Source organism: Gossypium arboreum, chromosome 7 (assembly GCF_025698485.1).
Source record: "Gossypium arboreum isolate Shixiya-1 chromosome 7, ASM2569848v2, whole genome shotgun sequence".
Classification (NCBI taxonomy): domain Eukaryota; kingdom Viridiplantae; phylum Streptophyta; class Magnoliopsida; order Malvales; family Malvaceae; genus Gossypium; species Gossypium arboreum.
This window is the reverse complement of record NC_069076.1, coordinates 104,533,381-104,558,756: the sequence shown is the minus strand read 5'-3', so window position 1 is coordinate 104,558,756 and position 25,376 is coordinate 104,533,381. Positions and strand designations below refer to the sequence as shown.

At 29.7% G+C, this 25,376-nt stretch overlaps 3 protein-coding genes across 5 annotated transcripts; 2 read left to right on the top strand and 1 right to left on the bottom strand.

Annotated features, from left to right (window-relative positions):
• The first annotated feature begins 7,952 nt into the window (after nt 1-7,952).
• LOC108466843 (diacylglycerol O-acyltransferase 1) lies at nt 7,953-14,587 on the top strand. The gene is made up of 16 exons (XM_017767228.2): nt 7,953-8,783; nt 9,007-9,087; nt 9,175-9,248; nt 9,387-9,462; nt 9,677-9,744; nt 10,346-10,469; nt 11,154-11,231; nt 11,487-11,588; nt 11,702-11,838; nt 12,303-12,384; nt 12,508-12,528; nt 12,999-13,061; nt 13,167-13,214; nt 13,367-13,429; nt 13,565-13,618; nt 14,213-14,587. Exons 1-16 carry the CDS (start codon nt 8,451-8,453, stop codon nt 14,315-14,317), a joined length of 1,509 nt encoding a protein of 502 aa, XP_017622717.1. The 5' UTR covers nt 7,953-8,450; the 3' UTR covers nt 14,318-14,587.
• A 1,228-nt stretch (nt 14,588-15,815) lies between these two features.
• Nucleotides 15,816-16,529, top strand: LOC108484160 (uncharacterized). Its single transcript, XM_017787854.2, has one exon. The coding sequence runs from the start codon at nt 16,012-16,014 to the stop codon at nt 16,363-16,365; it is 354 nt and encodes a 117-aa protein (XP_017643343.1). The 5' UTR covers nt 15,816-16,011; the 3' UTR covers nt 16,366-16,529.
• Nucleotides 16,530-18,292: 1,763 nt separating this feature from the next.
• Nucleotides 18,293-23,987, bottom strand: LOC108454347 (casein kinase 1-like protein 1). Of its 3 annotated transcripts, none has more exons than XM_017752797.2 (14): nt 23,244-23,987; nt 23,106-23,146; nt 22,126-22,195; nt 21,794-21,942; nt 21,608-21,703; nt 21,452-21,522; nt 21,095-21,156; nt 20,930-20,993; nt 20,751-20,835; nt 20,489-20,615; nt 20,298-20,380; nt 20,154-20,217; nt 19,783-19,904; nt 18,293-19,070 (listed from the first exon to the last, which is right to left on the bottom strand). In XM_017752797.2, exons 1-14 carry the CDS (start codon nt 23,317-23,319, stop codon nt 18,801-18,803), a joined length of 1,380 nt encoding a protein of 459 aa, XP_017608286.1. In that variant the 5' UTR covers nt 23,320-23,987; the 3' UTR covers nt 18,293-18,800. The 3 variants fall into 3 exon arrangements, with proteins under 3 accessions (XP_017608286.1, XP_017608271.1, XP_052886623.1); XM_017752782.2 differs by having other exon boundaries at nt 18,293-19,082; nt 23,244-23,986; XM_053030663.1 differs by having other exon boundaries at nt 18,293-19,066; nt 23,244-23,985.
• Between the last annotated feature and the right edge of the window lie 1,389 nt (nt 23,988-25,376).

Here is a 25,376-nt window from a genome sequence, read left to right as displayed (position 1 = left end):
AAAATTATAAAATGGTAAATTGCACTAGTGATCACCTAACTATTAGTATTTTTTTTTAACACCCAAGTATGAAAAGTTACAAAATGGTCACCCAACTACTAGTATATTTCTTTTTTTTTTATCACCCAACTATGAAAAATTACAAAATGGCCACCAACTATTCAATTTTGTCATTTTTCGTCACCAGGCTAAGGTAGTAGCTTTTAGAATTGGCATAATAACAACTTTAACCCTCAACATTTATATACATGTCAATTTAGTCTTGATTCTAAAAAAATTTAAACTTCAACATTTACACATTGTGTAATTTTATTTTATTTTGTAATTTTTCTTTTCTTTATAACATCGAAGGTTAATTTTAAAAGAACGAGAAAAAAATAAAAATTAGGTTAATTTTAAAAGAACGAGAAAAAAATAAAAATTATTATCTTAGATTTTTTGGTGTTTCCATTTCTTGTATATTTTCAATCAAACTTAGTTGATAAATTCGTTTTTCTAGCTTTTTAGGGGAAAGGGTCACAAAGAAAAGTAAAACTGCAAAAAAGACCAAATTACACAATGTGTAAATGTTGAATATTATATTTTTTAAAATCAAGACTTAATTGACACAATATATAAATGGTAAGGGTTAAAGTCACTATTATGCCAATTTTAAATTTTGTCATCGTTAGCCTTCTAGTGACCAAAAAAGAAAATTACTAATAATTAAATAAAATTTTTAAATAAGTTTATTACATAATATGTCAATATTTTCATAAATTTTAATTATGGGTTAAATTTTCTAATAAATTATAAGTTTAATCATGTAAAAAAATTTGGCCATTTTGTATTTTTACTAGAATTCATTTTATCGCTATTGTTGTATTTAAATCTAAATATTTATCTCATCCTTGACATTAATATTCCCACTAAAATATTGAATTCACAACAACCACGGTTTTAAATATCGTTGGAACTAATTTCTTCACTCATTTTAGTGGATCTTTAGTTTTATTTTCAGTTTAAATCTCACCATATTCAGGTTCTATTGAAGGGGATTGACTCCTTCAAGAGAAGTTTTTAAAGTGTTATTCGTTGAGCAGTTGACCGAATCCCCAACAATGTCTGGTATTATCCCTTGGTAGAGGCTTTTGTCTCTCATACCTTGTCGAGAACCAACATGCCTTGAGCAGCTACCCGATTGGTGGATCTACAACACTCAAGAGAGATATTAGTATTGTACATGAGAATAATTATGAAGTTACCTTAGAGCAAGGGAACTCAAACCACCAACCTATGGCATAGAGACCACTTACCTGTAACCATAGTACCACTTGGGCTACGTAATGGTATCTTGATTGTAGGCAAATGGTCTTATATGCTTCAAGTTGTTTGTTTGAATCCTCGCACATTTAGGTGGCTTCATAATTATTGCATGCCCTATATTGATACCTCTCTTTTAAGTCTTGTAATCGTTTATTACATGCTAGCCCTTAGTAAAATAAGGGAGGCAAAACCTCTATCAATCTAATCAATTGTCCGATAAATAACATTTCAATTTTTTTTTTTTAAAAGAGTCGACTTTACTCATAAATTTTGTTTGAATATATTTTAATTTTAATTTTACTCAACTTTGTATTAATTTGACTCAAATTATAGTTATTCAAATACGTTTTTGGAAAAAAAATTAAATGAAATATTTATGTCCTGATGGATTATTAGGAGAAGAATATCATCTTATAGAAAGAGAATATTCTGACAATTATGCCTACAAACATCACTTTTAACTGTAAGCAAATCATTGCTATTAAATCTGAATCATTGGGCAAAGGCTGTTGGCAACCTATACTTTGCAAGACCCAAATTAATGATGCCACCATATATGTTAATTGATTTAATTTCTTTTGTTGTTTTCCTTTTATTATATATATATTTAGTGAGGTGGGGAGATTCGTTCTATGGAAAAAATAAAATGATATATAAATTTTAATTCAAACTGTAATTATATATATAAATTTTGTGATTTAAATATATACATAAAATTTTATTATTATTTAATTATAAATATTAAAATAAATAAATACATCAAATTATTTTATATTAGATGAATATAATGTGTATGCAATATATAGACATAAATGATGTTATATTCATAATTATGTTAATAATTTCTGAGAATTAAATTAAATTAAAATTTATATATAAAATTACACAAAATCAAAATTTATATATAAAATTATATATTAAACTAAAATTCATGTATAATTTAAGATTTATTTCTTCAAATATAATTTTTTAATAAATTACATTAATAATCATTCAATTATTAATAAATTTATTTTTAATTATCTAACTAGAAAAAGCTACAAAATAGCTTATTTATCAATCAATCGTGATGGCATAAAACTTTAAGAAGAAGCACAAAATTCCAAATTCAGATGCCACACAATATATTAATGTTATATATATCAAGTGGGAGTTTGAAACATAACCAAAACCACTAATAAATAAAGTAATGTTTACACATATTAATTTAATCTTAATTTTTAATTAATTTAATAACTAATTTTTAAAGAGTTAATTTACTTTTTATCGAGAATATTATTTTTAATCAAATTGAAGTCACAAATTCATAAACAGTTTATGTTTATTTAATGTTGATATAATAATATTTGTCTAACATATCATGTCAAAAAATAATTTAAAATTATAAAATATTCAAAAAATCTAAAATGTATAAAGAGAAAAACATAAAAGTACGGGTTATTATATTTAAAATTTTAACATTTTAGTCTATATTTCGTTAAAAATAACAATTTTATTTATTTTAAAATGTTGATTCTTTTTAAAAGGATGATGTCTAAATTAACTCAAAACAGACTAAATTGACAAAAAATTAAAAATAAAGATTAAATTTATCATTAAATTTAAAACAATTGTTAAACGTAATTACTAGATATTAAAGAATCTTGGAGAAAAAAAATGCAGAAAGAGATAAGATAGGCATAAAAGAATGAAATAAAGAGAACAAAGGCATCAAGTTGTAGTTGAAGTTTTAAATTATAATTTTCTTTCCAACTAAGAAAAGGCAAATCGAAATTGAGAATTGGAGTGCATTAAGTAACACGTATTTGGTCCGTTTGACTTTCCCATCAGACAAAGCCAACACGCATTGCACCACCTCCTTAATTCTCCGTACGCACAACGCGAGACGCCAAAAACAATCTTAAAAATTGTACTTTACATCACTAAATATATACAAGGAATTAGGTAAAATTATTACGAGGTTATTGTACACGAAATCAGATTATATTTTGTATTTTTTTATTTAAAAAATAATAAATTAATTTATGTATATTAGATTTAAAAGAAAATTAATCATTTTCTGTCAAATTTTTATTTATTTCTCTGTTAAATATTTAATAATTAGATGTGTACTTCATTCTAATGTACATAGATTAGTTTTAATAGTAGAAATAGATAAAATTTTAACAAAATGACCAGTTTACTCTTCGGTCTAATGTATAAGGACTAATTTTCTTATTTTTTAGCAAAGGCAGCAAGATGTAATCCAACTTCTAGTATAAGAGTCTTCATGGTACTTTTACCTAGGAAATATAACACATATATAATAGAATTAAGGTTTTTAGAACTGAATCGATAATCCAATTGATTAATCCACTGATTCCCGATTCAACTTATTCTAATAACAATGAATGAAATATACAAGTGTTTTTTTGGGTACATATACAAATGAGGGAAGGAAGTAATAACCAGAGAGTTTGAACTATAGTATTTGAGATGCAAACGAGGGGTTTAATACTACACAAGTAGTGGAAAGTTTTTATTCTATAAGTAGGGTTGAGATTTTGATGAAATTAAGTTGATATTTTGATAGTTATTAGATTTCTAGATATTATCCATGTTAAATAAAATGATGAATTAAGGGCTAAATTGATAGAAACTCAAGTTAAAAATGATACAAGGATTGAATTGTAAAATGATTCATAAGTTTTATGCTTTAAGGACTAAATTGAAAGAATTTCGAAATTATGGTTTTATGATGAAAAATAGATAATTATGTCTAAGTTTGGTTAAAAATTGAGTAGAAATAAAGTATGAATTAAGATAGAAAAGTAAGTGAATTTAGTTAGAATTAAATTGAAATTAAAGTAAATCAACATTTTGTACTAAGACTATTTTGGACAGCAGCAGTAGTTTAAGTTTGAAAAATCACCAAAAATTTTAAAAATTGAATTAGAGAATGAATAAAATATGGAATTAAATATTATTGAGTCTAGTTTCTTATAGAAAAATGATATAAGCAATTGGATTGTAAATTATGAGATATAATGAATTTTGTGAGACAAGGTCAGAATGAATTCGGGTTCCCCTGTTCTGACTTTGAAAAATCACAAAAAATTGAAGAAAAATAATTAGAGGCTTAAAGTTATATGTTTAGAATCCTTAATGAGTCTATTTTCAGGGGAAATCAACAAGAATATTATCTGAGTTCTGTACTGTGAGATAATTAATTTTTAGTGAAGAAGGGACGAAACTGTCAGACAGCAGAATAGGGGTGAATTTAAAGAATAAACTGTACTTAATGGCTAAACCAAAAATTCTGAAAATTTTATTGTAAGAAGATTTATGAGTCTAGTTTCAGGAAAAATTAGTGGATCTTAATTTAGAATTCTGTAACTCAAGATATGAATTAGTAATGTATTAATGAGTATGAATTGTATTAATTTCGTAGTCAATGTGGTACCGAAATCTCGCTAAGAAAGGACAAGACAAAGTCAACGGAGTTAGCTCGAAAATTACGGTTTGTATTTCTATAATCCGAACTTAGTTATTATTTGTTATATTTATAAACATATGGCAATTGTTAGTGTTAGAATTATGATGTTTTACAATTGAAACGGATTGATTTTGGTATGCGATGAATTTATTGAATTTATATTGATTGAATTATATAATATATATGATTTACGAGAAATTTGAATATTGAATGAATATTATATTGAAAAATATATTGATTGGAAATATGAAGAAATTGATATGAATATATGAGATTGTGATATTTGAATATTTGATATTGAAAAGTGAATTGAATTGTATTGAATTATGAATTAATGTGAATAATTGAAATGTATTTTTGAATTGAATGAAATTGTATGGATTGTGAAAATGGGTGAATATATGTGATTATCAGAATGGTATATTGATGAAAGAATTATTAAATTGAGAAAGTGAATGAAATACCCTATCAACTAGTCGGGCTAAGTCGGATATAATTGGCATGCCATAGGATCTGGAAGTGTACGGGATTTGCCGGCTTTATCGATCAGGCACTTTATGTGTCGTATTTCAGGCACCTCGTGTGTCGTATCAGGCACCTCGTGTGTCGTATCAGGCACCTCGTGTGTCGTTTTAGGCACTTTATGTGTCGTATACTGATCAGGTACTATGTACCGTTTTAGGCACAATATGCTGTACTGGTGTATTTGGGTTGGAATTCGTGTATCCGTCAAAGTCCATGTTTGTTAATAGGGGTAAATAAGTGAAAGATAAATCGAATAAATTTGATTGATCAAGCTATTGAAATGAAACGAGAAATTGAATTGAGAATTGAAAATATGAACTAAAGGTTCATGAAATAATTGGAGTTCGAATTGATGATATATGATGCCACTTGATGAATTGAAATGTGATTTGAGATATATGAATCGTATGTATATACTGAAAGCTATCAGGGATAGTAAGTTGATATGATATAAATGAAATTGACTGTTATTGAAATGAATTAAAATGGAATATGATTGATAAGTGTATAGTTGAATATAGTTTAATGATATTGAATTGTGAGTAAATTAAGGAAAGCTATACCGAGTAGTAAGTGAAAGAATGGAGTAAATAATAATGAATTTAGTTAAGAATTGAACAATTATGTTATTGTGTTTATTATATGATTTGTATAAAATTTATATGGTAAGTATATTTATTTTTCAATACAATTAAATGACACATGACTTATGAGGTTAAAATTTTTCGATATATGAATAAAATATATAAAATTATTTTAAATATATAAAAGTGTGATTTAAACTAAATGGAGAGGGCTTTTCCAAATTATAAACAATACATATACCTATTATTAGAATTATAGTTATAGTTATAATGAGATTTAAATTAGAACTAATTTTGGATTAAAAACTTAAATTTTTGATCTTAAAATCTCTTGTTATGTATATTGTTGGCAAAAACCTTTAGAATACTTAAATTCAAGTAAGGGCGCAGGCAAGAGACATGGAAGGAAACTGGCTTCCTTAAATTGGGAAAATCATGTTTTAGAAAGTTTATAAATTACAAGTTAATATATAGTAAAATTATAATTAAGTTCCAAAGTAATAAATATTTGATCTAATTCTTGAAAAACTATAAAGGCATAAATCAATATAACAATGAAAATATATTTCAACTTCTCGTAAAGATATATACTTTAATCTCGAGCCCTTAAAAAATTTTTCTACTTTCGCATACGGATTCAAATCTCATCATGCACAATTATCGTGAATAAATTTTAACTGGATTATTCCAAAATTTTATTTTATTTATACTTAATATTAATTTAATTTAATTTTATAATTACTATGATTATAAAATTTAACATCAAGTTGAAACGCTTAACAAAGACATTTGACCTTCCGACAGCTTTTATTTCATGAAAAAAGAAGCAATAACAACAAATAAAATATATAATAAAGTTCTTTAAAAGAATTTTTCATTTCCCATAATTATTTTTTAAATGTAAAATTTTATCTCAATTTTTTTTTAATTCCTTTTCCAAAATTATTTTTATTTTTGGTTTGGCAATCGGCAATGCAACGGAAATTTGTTTGTATAGACCAACTTGACCTTACTTGCTAATTACGTAGTACATTGGATTGACCTTGAGTTGGTCTTATATCGTAATCATGAAAAATTAAATGGACAATATTTTATCATTAAATGCATAATTTAAAATTGCCATATGAAAATTTTAAATAATTATTTAAAATATAAGTTAATTCCATTATATATCCCAAATTATAACATTCATTAAAATTGGACCCTAAAATTTAAAACATTTTAATTATATTTTTTAATTATCAAGATTATATCAACAAAATCTTTCCATTACTAAAATGGTTAAATAATATATAAAATATTATATTACATAATTTAAAAACAAAAAATCAAAGAAAAATAAATGTCCTCAAGATTTTTGAATCTTTTACGAAAACTTTATTATTCTTTTTTGATTCTACTTTATTTTAATTTTTAAATTTTTATATAATATTTAATATATTATTTAATGATTTTAATAATTAAAATTTTTATTGAAATAATATTAATAATTTAAGATATAATTACAACGCGGGTGAATTTAAAATGATAATAAATAGTTTGAGAATATACGGTAATATCAAATCTCAAATAACTAGAAAATATATACTTCTATGTATAATGGTTCTTAATCACACGCATCAGTATTATCCATCTTATAGTGGAAATGCCTAAATGTTCAATTTAGGCAATGCTAGTAATTATGGTATCTATCCGACACCATTCATTTTATGGTATTTTATTAATTATATTATTTAAATAAAATTATTTTCTTAATTAGAATATTTGTGAATATGTTATTTTTATAATATTTGGATTTAAATTATTTTTTGTTTGTTTTATAATAATATGAAAAATTTTGTTCACATTGAATAGTTAATTACAATTTTTCAAAAAATTAAATTATAAAATTTTCATTTTTAAGAGATTATAATTGAATTTTAAATTTAAAAAAGAATTAAAATATAATTTTATTAGTAAATTAATTTAAAATCTTATTATTCTTAAGAAATATAATATGAGTAAAGTTTAAAAATTATAAATTTTAAAATTTTTAAATATACAAATCTTATTCGATTGAGCTTGGACAGATAACTCGAGTTAAAGAAGCAAAAGGCAAAGTTCCTTTTTCCACCCCTATTTTGCAACGTTACCCATCGTCAAACAAACAGGGAAGTAAGGAGCAAAGTTCTAGTCTTCTAGAGGGACCAAAGCGGCTAATTTTGGCGATTATGATTCACAATCCCCATCCTATCACTACACCGCTTTTACGTCATTCTTTTAATGTATTTTGAACTTTATATATAAATATTTAAAATTTTATAGTTTATTCGAGTTTATATTTTGACACCAAAAACCGTTTCAACTTTCCACTCATTCATCGCCACTTCGCGTGATTTCGCTTTTGCCTCTGTGTATTCGCTTTTTTATTTTTAAAAAAAAATTAATTTTTATTTTATTTGCATGAATGAATTACTTATTTATGTTTAAGTTTTTGATTTTATTCTAATTCGTTAAACGTTTATTCCTTTCTAGAATTCTCTTTCTCTGTTTGTGTGTGTGTGTGTGTGTGTGTGTTTTGAATGGCGATGTCCGAGTCACCGGAGATTTCAGGGAGTAGTACGGCGACGGTGATCGGTACCTCACGTAGCGAGTCAGATCTTAATCATTTTGCGCCCCGTCGTCGAGCCGTGAATAACGCGGTCGATGCACGAACTAGAGTTGTGGAGCGTAACAATTCCGGTAATGGCGAGACAGTGGACGCTAGGGATCGAATGGAATCGGCTAATTTCTCGAGGGAAAACGTGAATGAGAATCCGACTAATTCAGATACGAGGTTCACGTATCGGCCTTCTGTTCCTGCTCATTGGAGGATCAAAGAAAGCCCTCTGAGCTCTGACAATATCTTCCAACAGGTTACGTTTACACGTGTTTTTTCATTTGAGATGTTCTTCATCCCGCTCTGTGTTGGAGTTTTTTTTTAATATTATTTTCTTTTATGTTGGTTGTGGTAGTTAGTTTAGGTTTATTACCGTTTATGACGAGCTTAATAGCTAAAAGAAACAGTAAAATGCTTGAGTTGTGTTGAATTTAGCATTTCTAGCTCTGATTACCGATTTTTCTTTGTAACATAAGCAGAGTCATGCAGGCCTGTTTAACCTATGTGTTGTAGTGCTTGTTGCTGTAAACAGCCGGCTTATTATTGAGAACCTGATGAAGGTTTGTTTCTTAATTTTAGTTCCCTTGGTGATTGGTTATGAACTTATGATTATCGGATTAAAGTCTTGTTGTTGATAAATGCTGCAGTATGGGTGGTTAATCAGATCTGGCTTTTGGTTTAGTTCGAGGTCATTGAGGGATTGGCCTCTTTTTATGTGCTGGTAATGCTTCCTTAATCTAATCCTAATTTTAGATTTTCTAAGAATAGGTTAGGGCTAGGCTTGCCTTTTTGGATTACCATTTTCATGTTTGTTATCATCATTTAACTTATTATCCGTTTCTGCTGGTTCACATTGCAGTCTTTCTCTCCCAATATTCCCAATCGCGGCCTTTGTAGTTGAAAAGTTGTTGCAACAGAATCAAATTTCTGAACGAGTAAGTGTTTCAACAGTAGTTTGCACCTATTGCTTTTGTTATTTCTGTACTTGAAATTTTAATTGAAATGAAGCGGCAATTAAGAAATTTCTTTGCTTTTTAATTATGTTTGGCTTCAGACATTAATGAAGTGTACTTATTCTTCTTAGAGAACAAAACAAAACTATGTCTTTTGAAGTTGCAGAAAGGTTGACTGCTAATTTCTATATTGCAGACTCTTATTTTACTTCATATACTGATTAGCACGCTTGCAGTTCTATATCCAGTTGTTGTTATTCTCAGGTGAACTTTTTTCCACCTTTAAAAGTTTTCAGTTGATTTTCTTTTTCTTCCAAGTATGTGGTTATCTGTTGATAATCTACTTAGCATTCAAAGATGTTACGATTGTCAGATTTTCCAATACTAGGATATATATATATGATATGTGTCCGAAAGGAGTATGTGTCAACATTGTATACTCATTTCTTAAAAGAAAATGCACATATTTATAGGATCATATCTTCATGATCATGTCTGAATATGTGTCAGAGACAAGTGTCAGCCACATGTACTTTGGCGAAAACGAAGAGTCTAGGTACATGGATACCCATTTATGTAAATTTGCATTAGATGAATGCCAGAAAAGCTCATTTAAGGAATTTTAAGTCCTTTTCTTCAATCATCACTAAACAATTTACCTGTTCTTCTTGGAGGTGGCTTGAGATTGGCAACTTTGCCAAAGTCTGTTTCCTGTCTGCTTCATTCTTTTCTGTTTAAACTTTTGTTTTTGAGGTCTTCTACTTGTCTTGTGCCTATTCAGTTTTCACATGTTATTTAAAAGTAAAATATGAAAGGGTAGTTGTTGAACAGTCTAAATTGATTGGACTTACTCTGAACTGTGCAGGTGTGATTCTGCATTCTTATCAGGCATTGCATTGATGCTATTTGCTTGCATTGTCTGGTTAAAATTGGTCTCCTATGCTCATACTAACAGTGATATGAGATCAGTTGCGAAGTTGACTGAAAAGGTAGGCTGCTTTCTGGTAGTAGCATGTTTGTATTCATTAATATAAAATGAAAAATTGTGCAGGCTTAATACAGACAACAGCATGTAGCTCTATTTATGCTTCCCTGCAGTTCAGTTCTTCTTTCTCTCTTTTTACAGTTGAACCACATGTGAAATTAACAATTTCTTCATTGTTTTTGGGGTTTGTTTGGGAATTGAGAAATATGGTCCGGAGAAAAAGAAGTTGATCATAAATGCTTCTTGCTTCACATCACAAATCTTGTTAAAATGTTGGGTACATTTTAATTTGCATTAGAACCAGAAGGGAAATGCAGGGAGGTTTAGAATACATTTTAATTTGCATTAGAATCAGAAGGGAAAGGCAGGGAGGTTTAGAATAATAGCAGTTCACCAATTTCATTTTTCAACCCAAGACAAAACTGGATAGCCAACCCATATAGGGAATTTGGTAGCCAACTGGTCTTCAGGTGGGGATACAAACACAGTTTGATCTGGGGCCGAGCTTTCCTTTCATTACTTCTTTCACAAGCTGCATTTGCATCCCCCCCCCCCCCCCACCTCCGAGTCAAAGGGAGAGCTTCCACATGTCTCTCTATCTGTATCTTCTCCCTTGTTTCCAATTTTATCAGTGTTATATTCTCTACTTAATTATTATTGGTTATTCAAATGATGTTGTTGCTGTTAGGGAAGTGAAGGCTGCATGTACAATGTTAGCTTCAGGAGTCTGGCATACTTCATGGCAGCTCCCACATTATGTTACCAGGTAACAATATTTTACTTTTTGCTGCACTGTAGTGCATTTTAGTGCCCAATGCTTAAGCCAGAATCTATTTTTTCTATGTACGTCATTTACCGAAATAGTTATTTTTTTTCAATTTCTAGTTTTGGTATGTTCACCTAGTCTGTGATTATGATTTGTCTTAAATTTTTGTTACTGTTTTCATAATTCTGATTCATATTTGTATTAAACAGCATTATGATTCGTCTATTGTTTTAAATGTTGATGAATTCTGTGCAGACAAGCTATCCTCGTACTGCATCAATTAGAAAAAATTGGGTGGTTCGTCAATTTATCAAGTTAATAATATTTACTGGACTCATGGGTTTCATAATAGAACAGGTGAGTGTCAATTCTTCAATTTCTACTACCGATGTTCATTCTTCTACCTGTTTTTTTTAGTCAGAATTTTTTGTCAAATGTTAAAATATTTTGTCTGTGTTTATAATTTGCAGTATATCAATCCAATTGTTCAGAACTCTCAGCACCCTTTGAAGGCGAACTTTTTATATGCCATAGAAAGAATTTTGAAGCTTTCAGTTCCAAATACATATGTCTGGCTTTGCATGTTCTACAGCTTCTTTCATCTCTGGTACATATCCAGTTATTGTTTCCCGAAAATACAGACGTTTATCTCTTTTGATTTTTTATGGAAGTTCTGAAGTATTTCATATTCTGATTAATTGCTGCAAGTGCTTCATTTCTGCTTTTGACTATGTACATGTGAACTAGCTCTTTGCTTGATCATACAACTGACTATCTAGAACAGTATTGAACCACTCTCGAGCACCCAAATCTCTTCCCTTATTGATTGTTAGGGGGCTAGGAAATGCCATCAGTCTTTGCCAACCATGGTGCATCTGTTTTTTTTCTTTACCAACTTTTCTAGAATATGGATTGTTAATGCAAAACATTGCTGTTGCTGTTCATGCACTTGCATTAGGTTACATGCACATTAGGCCTAGATCAACCTTTTCTGGACACTTAAAAAGCATTGGCAGCCTGATATTTATATTGCATGCTGCATTTTACCCTTACTTATAGTTATAAATACAGGTTAAATATATTGGCTGAGCTTCTTCGTTTTGGGGACCGTGAGTTTTATAAAGATTGGTGGAATGCAAAAACTGTTGAGGAGGTAAGTTCTAGAATCTAGAGCTCCTTAAATGCTTTCTTCGGTTACATTGAGGGCAATGATTTGGTGAAATTCATTGAACCTTTTCTGTTCCTTGCATGGGTTTCGATTTATGGCTATCATCAGTATTGGAGAATGTGGAATATGGTACGCTTCATTTTACTCTCTCCCCATTGCTGTTGCATTATAGTGGTGGCCAAAATTCTAATGCTATATTTGGAAGATGAATTCGAGTGAATTTTATTTACTATATAAATTATAACAAGGAAATGCACATGCTATGCACAAATTAGTTTTGAAAATTAATATATTGTGTTTTAACGCATCACACTAGTTTTGAACTTTAAAGACCTTAAAAATTCAAGTTTCCGAGTACAACCTAAATGTTTTTATGACTTTCTTGTTTCCAACTATAGCATTCAACGTTATTGGGATCTTAATGCATTGTTGAATCCCCGTCTCTGTTTTTGCTCTCCTTAATTTTAATAAATTTCAGAATAAAATGGCTTCCATTGCGTTATATCTACTCTCCAGCTTTCTATATTTTCCCCTTCTCCCGATTCCCATTTCACACTCGCAAGAAAAAATATCGCTGACTGAATTTTATTTTATTACAGCCTGTTCATAAATGGATGGTTCGCCATATCTATTTGCCATGCTTAAGGAACGGTATACCAAAGGTGAATTCCCCCTTCTGAATGCTTAAGTGATTTAGTTATGATTTTTAACTCTTTAGTGGCAATATAAATAATTTAATTTGTTTTCATTTTTTCCTTGTTATTCAGGGAGTTGCCGTTCTTATCGCCTTCTTGGTTTCTGCTATATTTCATGAGGTATGTATTTTCGCCAGTCTCTTATTCTTTTCACTCGCCCTCGGTAGAGGGTTATGTTTCTCGTAATTATTCAACTTTCTTTAATTGCATCACCGTTTTGCCACATTGACTTTTGCTTATATTGCTTCGTAACTGTGTTCGATTCATTGCAGCTCTGCATTGCTGTTCCTTGCCACTTATTTAAGTTATGGGCTTTCTTTGGCATCATGTTTCAGGTACTAGCAACATACTCGTTTCTTGCACATGAATATATAGCAAAGTGAAGATCAATAATGATCACTTTACAACTAATATCAGGCATTGGGATTTATGAAAACTTCTCTTCTTTTTCTTTTTAAATATTTTATCAGGCTCCCTTGGTCTTGATCACGAGTTATCTTCAAAATAAGTTCCAGAGTTCAATGGTATGTGCCTTTTCTTTTTTAAGTTAATTGTATCAAACATTTTCTTTGAACTATGGTTGAGAATTTAAATTGGTCTTAAAATATGTATCAATCAGGTTCTTCCGTCTATCTAGCGTAACATATTTAAATTTATTTTAGACACTTATATTCATATTGCATGAACAACTTCTATCTAATATGTTAAAAAGGAGTCTCCTTAAATTTCAATGACATTGTCCATATTTCTTAAAACGTACGGTTATGCAAGTTGTTCATGTGATCAGGACCTTTCACATCAATGGTGAAGCTCAGGGTGGCAGTGGCCTTGGCCACCCGAAAGTGGTAGAATTGCTTTAGAGCCCATTTAAAAATTTTAAGAATACAAATTAGTAGTGGTAAAATTTTATTTTGCCCCCGCCAAATATTTATAATTCGCTTCTGGCCCCTCAAATAAAATTTCTGACTTCCCCCTATTTCACATCATACCCCAGGTAGCATGTAATGCCTGGCAGCTAAGTTGACCGAAGGACTTGATTGAAATGATATTATATTTTGAGGATTTAATTAGAACATTCTATTGTTTTTTATTGGTTAAATTATGTGTGGTAATGACAGGTGGGAAATATGATATTCTGGTTCATATTCTGCATTCTTGGTCAACCAACGTGCGTACTTTTATATTATCATGATTTGATGAATCGCAAAGGATCAGCAGATTAAAAACAAGGATCAGCAGATCAAAAACTTACTTAAAGGACCATAACAAACACTTCAGTCCCTGATTAGAACATAATTCAGTAGCTGCTGAAGGTTTGGTAAATTTTTTTATTAATTTTGTTGTGCTTTGCTTTTGGATTTTTTTTGTATATTCTTCATTTCATCATTCCGCATGCTGTTCCTCTATGCTGGGAAGATCAAATTCATAAGCAATTTTGGAAAGGAGAAAAATGCAAAAAAAAAAAAAAAAAAAAAAAAAAAAGAAAGAGAGAAGCATAAAGCACTTGCAAAGTCACAAATGTAATTCCCTTTTTACTTCGTTATATCAGTATTTAGATGATGATTTAGGCTTAGCCTCTTTGTCTTCTATTTAGTGTTTTTATTTTTTATTTTTTATAGATTTGTGCCTTAATTTAGTTTTGCAGTTGTAACAATTAGAGGTTTCTTGGTTGGTCGGTTTTCAAATTTTAAAAAAATTATTTTTGCCAAAATGTGGTCCTAAGTCCAGAAATCCGATAAATATATTTTTAATATTAATATTACAAAATTAAAAATTTCCATGCGTATCAAATATTTAGTTTTTTCATTTTATTTTTGGATTTGGTCTGGCTTTTTCCCTGATATGGTCTAAGAATTTTGGCTTCTAAACATAAAAAAGCAATTCAACTGGTTTCTGATTGGCGGTTCAGTTAATCTAATTTCTATTGGTTTTCGTTACAATTGGTTTGATCGATCAATTCAAATGATCTGATTTAGACAACATAAGGTAGAACTAATCATTTGAAGAAGTAGATTTTGATTTTATTTTACATTCATGATTAAAGATAAAAAATCGAAGAACCGAAAATTGGTTGAAATCGTAATATTTGAATGATTTTTTCAATGCAAATGAAAATAACGTGGTTATTGAAAAAATTAAAAAAATCTGACCAAACTAAAACATTAAAAATGACAATGACCCCACCTTGGTTGATCCTGTCATTTAAATTTGATCTTATTTAAAGTCAGGGCATCAAAAACTCAATAACAAGAAAAATTGTCTCCTCAATCCCGATGAAAACGAGGAAACAATATTCCATGGTATATTTCTGATTTTAGTTCCTTTACTTCGAAGTTTAAGATTTGATTCTCACCATTAGCTGTTGTCATTAAAGTGGCAATGGCACTGTTTTTCTTTATCCTGTCGATGTTTAAGATTGTTATGAAAAAAGCATGTAATCACTTTAAATATAGACTCCTAACAATGTTATTAATTTGAATGTAAAATAATCAGATTATATCAATTTTTACTGTAATAAAGGGAAAATCTTTATAGTTAGACATATGATTTTGTTTTATTCAGTCACACAGCCGAAAGTACTCGAAATTTTAATTAATTATTTTCAATCAATAATACAAATTATATTTTAATAAAAAATAACTATGTCAATTGGGACTTACTAATTATATCATATCAAATTAATATATATTAAAATCTCAAATTTTAACGTAAAAACGGGATTAAAACTACAATTTAACTTAATTCCCTACACACAAGGCTCCAAACCACAAAAATCCACTCATCCTATTAGGCATATCAGCTCACACAGCTCTAGGCAGATAAAAACTAAAAATGAAAAAGAAAAGCTAAATGCTCCCATAGAAAGAACAAAGGTATTCAAATTTCAATTCCTTTCTTCTTCTCTTAGAACCATTCCATGGAAAATTTTAGACCCAAATCATGTAGGGAAGGAAAGGCTCAACAAATGGAGAGCAAGAATGGCATAAATAGCATGCAAGATCTAAGGTGTTACAGTGCTTCCAATGGTGGTTCAACGATGAACAATGGACAAACCCAGATCCCGAATAACGTCGATAAGTTCAAGAAAAGCAAATCCAGCAATGGGTCTTGCTCGAAAAGCTGGAATCTCAATGACCCAGAGTTGAGGAGGAAAAAAAGGGTAGCTAGTTATAGGGTTTATAGTGTTGAAGGGAAAGTGAAAGGATCATTGAAGAAGAGTTTTAGATGGCTTAAAGAGAGGTATGTTAGGGTTGTTTATGGATGGTGGTAATATTAATAATAATTTATTAGTAAATTTGGATTTGTTTTTACCTTGTTTTGTTTTTTTTATGCTTCACTGAGATGGACCCTCTCGTTTTTCTTTTGGGGTTTGTACAATTTGGTTGGTGGATTTAAGTTGAGGAATGTTGATTAATTGAAGAATAGTATTCGAAATTTTGATCCAAACGGTAGGATAGTAACTGAATTTGTTATGTTAAATTCTGTATAATTGTAAGTTTAATTCATGTTTTTTAATTTTATCGTTTTTAATGCGTACTATTTTATCAATTCAATGCTTTTTTAAAAAGAAATTATTAAACAATGAGTAAATTATAAAATAGTTATTGAGTGGTTATTGGTTGTTAATAATTTAATAATGAATTGATGTGACACGTTAAATTATTTTTTAAATAAAATTTTAAGTTAAATTATACAATTAATTTCTATATATTTTCATTTTGAGCAATTTAGTTCTTTTTATATTTTGTAACTTTTTTTCTTTTTCGCTTCTCCTCTATTTTTTTCCTTCTTCATTTTTTAATATAAATTTTCTATATTTTTATTTATTAAAATTAGTCCCTATATTTTTATTTTGGTATTAAGTATTTCCTATCGTTTTATTTAATCTTCTTTTTAATTAGTTTTTTATATGTTTTCAACTTTAGGTAAGAATTTTGTATTGATCTTTAATGAAAATCTAAAGGTCCTTTTTTTTAATTTTAATCTTGCTTATTATAGACAATTGTGAATTAAAATTTATGATATTTTATAGTTATTCTTTGAAGCTATGCAAATGATCGAAAAATAGATTATTGTAGTAATTTTACAGAATTGTTTGGACTTAATATTTCAATGAAGATTTTCATGAATCTGGTTAACCCTTTTGATCTCCTTAGGGTTAGCTTAGTTTCTAGTTCTTGGCATCAATTTGGTAAGCAAATCAGTGTCTTTGGTAGAATCTAGCTTAGTGTTCTATATTATATATCGAAGAAGTATTGGTATTGGTTAATTCAATAGAATTGATTTTATTCATCTTGCAATGATTGAAAACAGTCTTTGGGCTTACAGTTAGTATGTAATCAAATATATTTGACTTTAACAAATAAAGAAATAAAAATAAATACATTATTTAAAAAATAATAATATAGGGACTAGTTTTAACAAATAGAAAACATAAAAAAACAAATGGAAATGGGAGGAAATAGAGGAAGAAATAAAGAGAACACAAAAAAAAAGAAAAAAAGTTAAAAGAACATAAAAGAAGAGTTAAATTACTCAAAGCGAAAAAAAATATAAGAAACAATTATATAATTTAACCTAAAATTTTTATTTGATATGATGATTGAACTTGCCACATTATATTATTGTTACACTATTAATGACAATTAACGCTCGATACTAAAATGTTACAACACGGTACCATAAGTGGCTAAAACGTAACATTTTAAACATAAGTGACAACTTGAGACAAACAAAAATATTTTAATAGTTTAGCCTAAAACAATTTTAAATTATCACAAATCTACAATTAAAATCAAATTTCACATTTACTATGAAATCAAATTTTATAAACAAATAATAATACAAAATTAAAATATATAAGTTAAATTTACTATAAATGCATTACAAAATTAGATTTAATCTTTATATTTTAAATTAATATTTTAATTCAATCTTCATCAAATGATATCTATTAACTTCTTCAAATTTTACTATTTTCAAGATTTAATCATATGTAATACTTTATCAGCTTGTTATTTTTACATTTTACTCATTAAAATACAATTAATAAATTAACTAAAATTTCAAATTTCCAAAAATATAACGATTCAAAATAATCCCATTAAAAATACAAACTAAATTTAAAACTACACATAATAAAAAACTAATAATTGAATTTAACATTACCATTGTTTTTGAAAAATACAAAATTAAAATTATCTAATTCAAAACATATATATATATATACTATCAATGCATCAAAGAGATGTAGCACAAATAAACAAAAAGAAAAGAAAGATATGAATACAAGTAAATAATTTACAATGCCATATAATTTCACATCTCAAATAAGCAACAACCACACGACTGACAAAACATATATATCTTTAAAAACAGGAAAGCAATACCATTTAATTAAAACAACAAAAATAAGACATGCCATACCACAAACACTGCTAAAAACTTTGACAGCCCAACACCATCCAAATTTTAAGCACTCAAAATGTTTGTCTACTTCACAAAGCTTTCCATCATCCAAGTGGATCACAAATTTTATGCTTTTCGGGTGTGCACTTGCCCACCCCATTAGTCCAAAATCAAGGAGAGCTCCAAGTTGCAAATTCCTTCGATAACTCGGACCTTTCCTCGAATACTCTGTTGGAAAATGTATTAGTACATCAACCATTTTCACGGTTTTACAACAAATTTTGTATATCCAAGCGTTTAATAGTGAATTCTCTCGTCGCTTTCAAATTGCAGGCCCTCAATTCCTTTGAGGGCCGCTTCATAGTTCTTGACATGACTGGTGTTTCTTGCAGACATTGACCGCTTAGGGTCGGCAGAATCAATGGGACTTCTTTGTCGACTTGAATTCTTTTGCAGTGCTCCGGGGCTAGCGTAGGCTGTACGAGAACGTTGTGGGTCAACATCGCTACCAGCAAATGCATCACGACTGCTAGAAACACCAACTTGTCTTGAAGATGATCCACCTGACTGCCCAATAAACTAGGTTGAAGTAAAATCCAAATTAGCTGGCACTTGAAAGATAATAATGAAAACATAAAACAGTAATGAGACTACTTCATAGGAGCAGTTCAAAACAATACCAAATACATGTTACTAATTGAATTAAACGGTATCAAAAGCACATATCCAACTTTGGAACGTGCTTCTTGATTTAATGAAAAAAACTGACATGGTTGCGCCAGAGAAATTATGGAAAATTATTAGAATTTAGGTTAATGTTGGTCTCAACTACTAACACAAATGAATCCTTACAGATATAGATAAAAATACTATGGAGGCTTCTGTACTAGGAGTCAGATTGCATTTTGCCCCTCTACTCAAAAAATAGGTAAATTAATCCTTGTTAGTTCAAAGAGCAAGTTGATCCTTTCTGTTAAAACTTCAACCATTTGTACTGTTGATCCGTGTACCTCATGCTGACATACAGTGACTAGTTTTTAACGGTTTGCTCTTTGATATAAAGTACAGAGACTAGTTTACTCATTTTTTTAATAGAGGACAAAATGCAATCCGACTTCTAATACAAGGGCCTACATGGTACTTTTACCACAGATATATCATAAAATATAAATAGGAAGCAAGACAGTAACTGAAATGAAAGATTGACAAAAAAATATTGAACTATATATGCATAAGCACACAACCGTATAATGAAAGAATTACAATACTCTTTACTTACATGATCATTTGCAACTGGACTCTTCTGCTTTGCATAATTTCCAGAACTCATCAAGGGTCCTGATGCTCTCCGCCGAGAAGAATCCATGGATGACAAACCAGCTGCTCGTGTGTCCTCTGCAGCTGCAAGCAAGAGATGTGAATGGTCTAGTTCCAAGCATAACATGATCTTTTAGCTTGAAAGAAACATAAAAGCAATTCAAGTTCCTAATCAAATATCAAAGAGAATTTGAAAACACGGGAAAAGGAATAGCATGCATGCCAGGTATGCAAACTATGCATGTATGTGTGAAACACGCACTTGAGTAACCAAAAACATAGATAGTAAAAACTAAAGCTATTTAAGACAATCATGTGGAGGAGAAAAGTAACCAGTGTGTCTGTCAGCATTCGCAATTGCAGGTGGCAGGGGAGAACTTGTTCCAGCACCGAGGCCCTAACAAAGACGAGCATTACAAAAGATGAATTCCACAGTGATTACTACTAAAAGATGTAAAACACTCTGCAAGCACTCACAAGGGCTCGAGCTGGAGGATTGGTCAACTGTGATTGCTGATACTTCAAAATGGTCCAATCAAAGACATAATCGAACTGGAAGCCTATTTTAGCAAGGAACAAAAACAGTACAGAGAAAATGCTGTCTCAAATTGATCTTCGTATATTAATACAAGTTAACAAAACGGACTGCTAAAAAAGCAAACCCCAACCTTCACGAATAAAGAGGTCACGAAAGATTCTTTTAAGATAAGCATAGTCTGGCTTATCATCAAACCTTAGTGAACGGCAATAATGGAAGTATGAGGCAAACTCTGTAGGATAACCTCGACATAAGGCCTGCAACAATGTCAATCTTCAGTCACAAGTCCATATAAAAATCATAACTCTAAGGCATAACTCTACCTGTTTTTATTACCTCAAATTCTCTTTATAAAAAACCTATTGCAACTGCAGGATTTAAGAGCTCATTACCTCAATTGAAGTAGAAACTTTCTTCTCACTAATTTTCTCGTATTTCTGTTTTTTGGTGCCAGCTTTCAGGCCTTGCCAAGGAAGACTGTAAAAAGAATAGGCATTAATATTGAAAATTACCAAGGAATTGAACGCAAGACAATAAATAAATAAATAGCAGTGTAGATGGCAAGAATCACCTTCCTCTTAGGAAGTACATAAGCACAAATCCAAGAGACTCTAAATCATCCCTACGGCTTTGCTCTAGATGGTATAGAAGGGCCAAGAATCAAAATTAAGAAGACTTCAAGTAAGGTCTATATGTTGAAGAAAGGAGAACAGAAATAAAGATTGATCGTACATACCAATGCCCAAGTGTGTATTCATGCTTGCATATCTTGCAGTTCCAGTCAGATTCTTATTTTCCCTGAAACAGACATGACCAGGTAAATATATATATATATATATAAATGGCTAGGAACATCAACAATTATCACAGAATAAATCAGCAAGGGAGCACTGAAACATAGACATGCCGGTGTCAATAAGTTTGTGGATCATCATTACCGCTGCTACAAGAAATATGCAATGTACAAAACAAATCATTAGGAGTCATGTGGGTTTTTTTTTTCTTTTGGGGAGGGGGGGAGGATGAAACAAATCCAGGTCTTTAAAACCATACGTAAAATACAACAGATTGCATGCAAGCTAAGTTCTTTCACCTGTATGGAATGTGCTGATGGGTTGAACTGTCTCTATATTTCTTAGCTAGACCATAGTCGATGATGTATACCTACGTGAAAGTGAAAAGCAATAACACATTAATTATCCTGCAACATAATATATGCATATTAATATTTTGCACAGAAATCAGAAACCTGATTCGCACGCCTTCCCAAGCCCATAAGAAAATTATCTGGCTTAATATCTCGATGTAGGAATGCTTTTGAATGAAAAAATTCAACACGGTTGATCTGGAGAGAAAAAAAATAAAATGGCATGAAGTGACAAGACATTATCGGAAGAGGAACTAAAGTTGCAAATTTATGAGTCTACAGTATTACCATTTGATCTGCAAGCATTAGAACTGACTTCAATGAGAGTTTCCGACTGCAAAAATTAAATAGATCTTCAAGACTAGGTCCAAGCAGATCTATAACCAGGACATTATAGTCTCCCTCAACTCCAAACCATCTCAAATTTGGAATCCCAGCTGCCAAGACAAAAACGTCATGAGTAGAGCTCGTTACCATAGCTTATTGAGAAGAGGAAATTTAACAATTGCAGTCAGAAGAAACAAAAGTGAAAAATAAATAAACATGAAATTCAGAAAAACAACCACAATTTGAAACAAACACTTTATGTTTTAGAAAGACAAAGAAAATTCATATCATACTTCCTCCCTGCAGGATCCTGTATAACTTCGATTCGTATAACAACTGAGGATGCTTTGTCTTCACATTTTCCTGATCATTAAAGAAAAGGTCATTAACTTCCTCAGGTACCAAAAAGAATTTATTATAGCTAAAACAACCACAACATAGGAGAAACCACTACCAAAACTAAATATAAGCAAGCAATTCTTATACAGAAAATCAAAAGTTTAAAGTTTTGAGTAATTGGGTCAAACCAATAACTCGAGCAGAAAATTAATATAACCGAAACTGAATGCCTCCTGACAGAAACTTATAAGCATCATTGATTGATTGATAAACATTAAATGAATTCAGACCAAGTGAGAGAAAATAATGAGAATAACATGCATAAAATGATAAATCAGTAATCAACAATAAAAAGAAAGTCACCCTATTCAACCTTATTTATCTCAGGATATAACCATCCAGAGCATGTTCTTCATGTCCACTTGATGCAAATATTCACTTATTAACAAATTTGATCCTCTTTCTGATGAGATATTATGATCCCATCATTTTGAACCATAACTAATAATATGCTTTCCATTAACGGAGTTTGTGAAAAACCATAAGCATAATGTCAAGTTGCTCCAAACATCAAAGCACAATTTCCATGCTTCCCCTGAACCACCTCAAAGAAATCGAAATAGAATTTCTCCTTCACATGCACCTCGGCTAGAAGCCAACTAACTAATGAATAAAAGATTTCCACAACTCCTTACCTTAACATTATCCTATGGCTCGACTGCATCACTAAGTTCTAAACATTAGTTAACACATGAAATTTAATAGACACAAGCTCAGGTTAAAACCTAAACAGAGCAGCAACTACATCGCTACTTTTTAGAATGTTAAACTTAAAACTTAAAAGCAACAAACTACAGTCACCATACAAGAAAACAACCAAAGAGCAAGAAAATCAACAAAAATAGAAAGTAAATTTTAAACAAAGACTACTCACAAGCTTAATGGCAACTTCTTCGTTGGTCTGAACGTTCGTACCTGAAAAGGGAGATTATAAAAAATTAAAAAAAAAACACACACACACACCAAATTACACTCAAATAGGCAAAGGGAAAAAAAGAAGCATAGGACGAACCTAGATAGATCTCTCCAAAAGAACCACTGCCGATCTTACGACCAAGTCGAAACTTATTACCAACACAAGGTTCCATCAATCAACTTCAAATAAGTAACTAAAAAAAAAAAAGGAAATTCACAACCCTAAACTATAATCCGAAACCCTAATTTAGAAAAAAATCCCTCACGTTAAAAAAGCGAGGAAATTATACGGCGACACTAAACTTCAAATCAACCGCACTGACAACCCATAAACATCCAGATGATCAATCAAGTAAAAAAATCTTTTAAAAAAATAAAAGAAAAGAAGGGAGAAAAAAACTAGAATTCCGTCTTTTACCTTAAACCACAAACAAAAACAAAATTAACAAGAACACCAAAAAAAAAAAACCTAGGGTTAGGTTAAGTTAATCTAAATGCGAAGAAGAAAGAAAAGAAGAAGAAGGAAAAGTAGCTACGAAATCATAATTCTATTTTTTTTCCTATCACTATCTAAAAAAACCAAATAAATTAGCTTAATTTTCAATCTCTTAAAAAAGCAAAAAAAAAAAAAAATTTTGCCACTCTGATGTTTTGATCGTATCGAAGCAAAGAAAAAAATTTAAAAACTTGCTTTAAACGACGGAGATGGATGTGTGTGCTTTTTTTTTTTTTTTTTCCCTTAATTGAATGATGTTTGGGTCTCTCTCTTTTTTTCCTTAGCTTTTTCTAAATTCTAATTCTTGTTTTATTTTTTAATATTAATAAAATGAAATTCTTTGGCGAGAAAGAGAGAGGAGAGAGATGGGAATGGGTTAGCCACGCGTTTTTACTAAGCGTGTAAGGGATGCGAAGGTTTCTCTAAGGAAAAAGGTTTATTTTTCTCCGAGTCCCTATATCTTTCGGATCATTGAAAATTTAGTCTTTCTGTTTTAATTTCAAATTTTTGCCTTGTTTGCTTTAAAATTTATAATTATTATTAAAGGAAATTTCATTAAATTTTAATATTCAAAGGGCTTGAATTTAAATTAAAAGTTGTATTCATTAGAAGTATGTTTAAACACCATAGAGTAAATTAAAAAAGAAATTATTAGACTAATAATTACATTTTATAATTATAAAAATTTAATTCCTTAGATATATTTGGCTAATAATAATTACATCATAATTTTTCATTTTTTTAGTGCGAACCGTAATTACACTACTTTATAACCAGAAAAATATTAATTATCATAAAAATATCAATAATGTTTGAAAACAAAGTTATCTAAACAAGTAATAAAACCTGTAGGAAATATTTAGTAAGTCAAATATATGGAAATATAATTATAATTTAAAATAAAATATATTTTCTAAATTTAAAATATTCTATTAAATAAAATTAATTTCATTTACTTAAATCATGTATGAGTGTATTTAGAAAGTAATGATGGCAATTGAATTTAAATGTGGTTAATTATAATTATCCATATAATTATCCTAATTCTCAATATTTTCATAAAATTGGAGAATGTAATTTGAGTGTTTAAATTAGACTCAAATTAATGAGACCTATTAATTACAATCATTATCTAAACATTCCTCCATGTATAATTATAAGTAATTGCACTCAAATCATTAGTTTTCAAATGTAGCATAATTTTAAATTAGAAATCCTGATGACTAAATTGTTAAAACTAAAAGTAAATGGATTAAATTTGTAAAGTTCAAAGAATACAAGGGCTGAGGCAAAATTACCCTAAAAGTAAAGTATTTTTAGCGCCAGTCTCAAGTGGGCCCCGCCTCACGTGCTTGTTATCCGACTGTGATTTTATTATAATCTATTGTCACGTGATCTTGCTGCCTTTAGGAGTTTCGTTTTAGTGAAAAAAAGGTGGAACTATGATAGCAAGTTAGCCTTTGTTAATTATATTAAAATTTAATCATTCATTTTTGCTTTTTAAATATTCAATTCCACTGGAATTTATATATAATAATTCACATGATTTTATTCGTAGTTAATAAATTTAAATTTCTACATGCTTATTTTATAGAAAGTTAAAACACTTAACTGGTTTGGATGGGCAATGAGTTTAGTGTAAAAACAGTGGTAGTGGTAAGATTAAATACTATAGCAATACTATAGCATGAGAAAAAAAGTAAGTTAAATGCACCGCACGCACTACTCATCCAA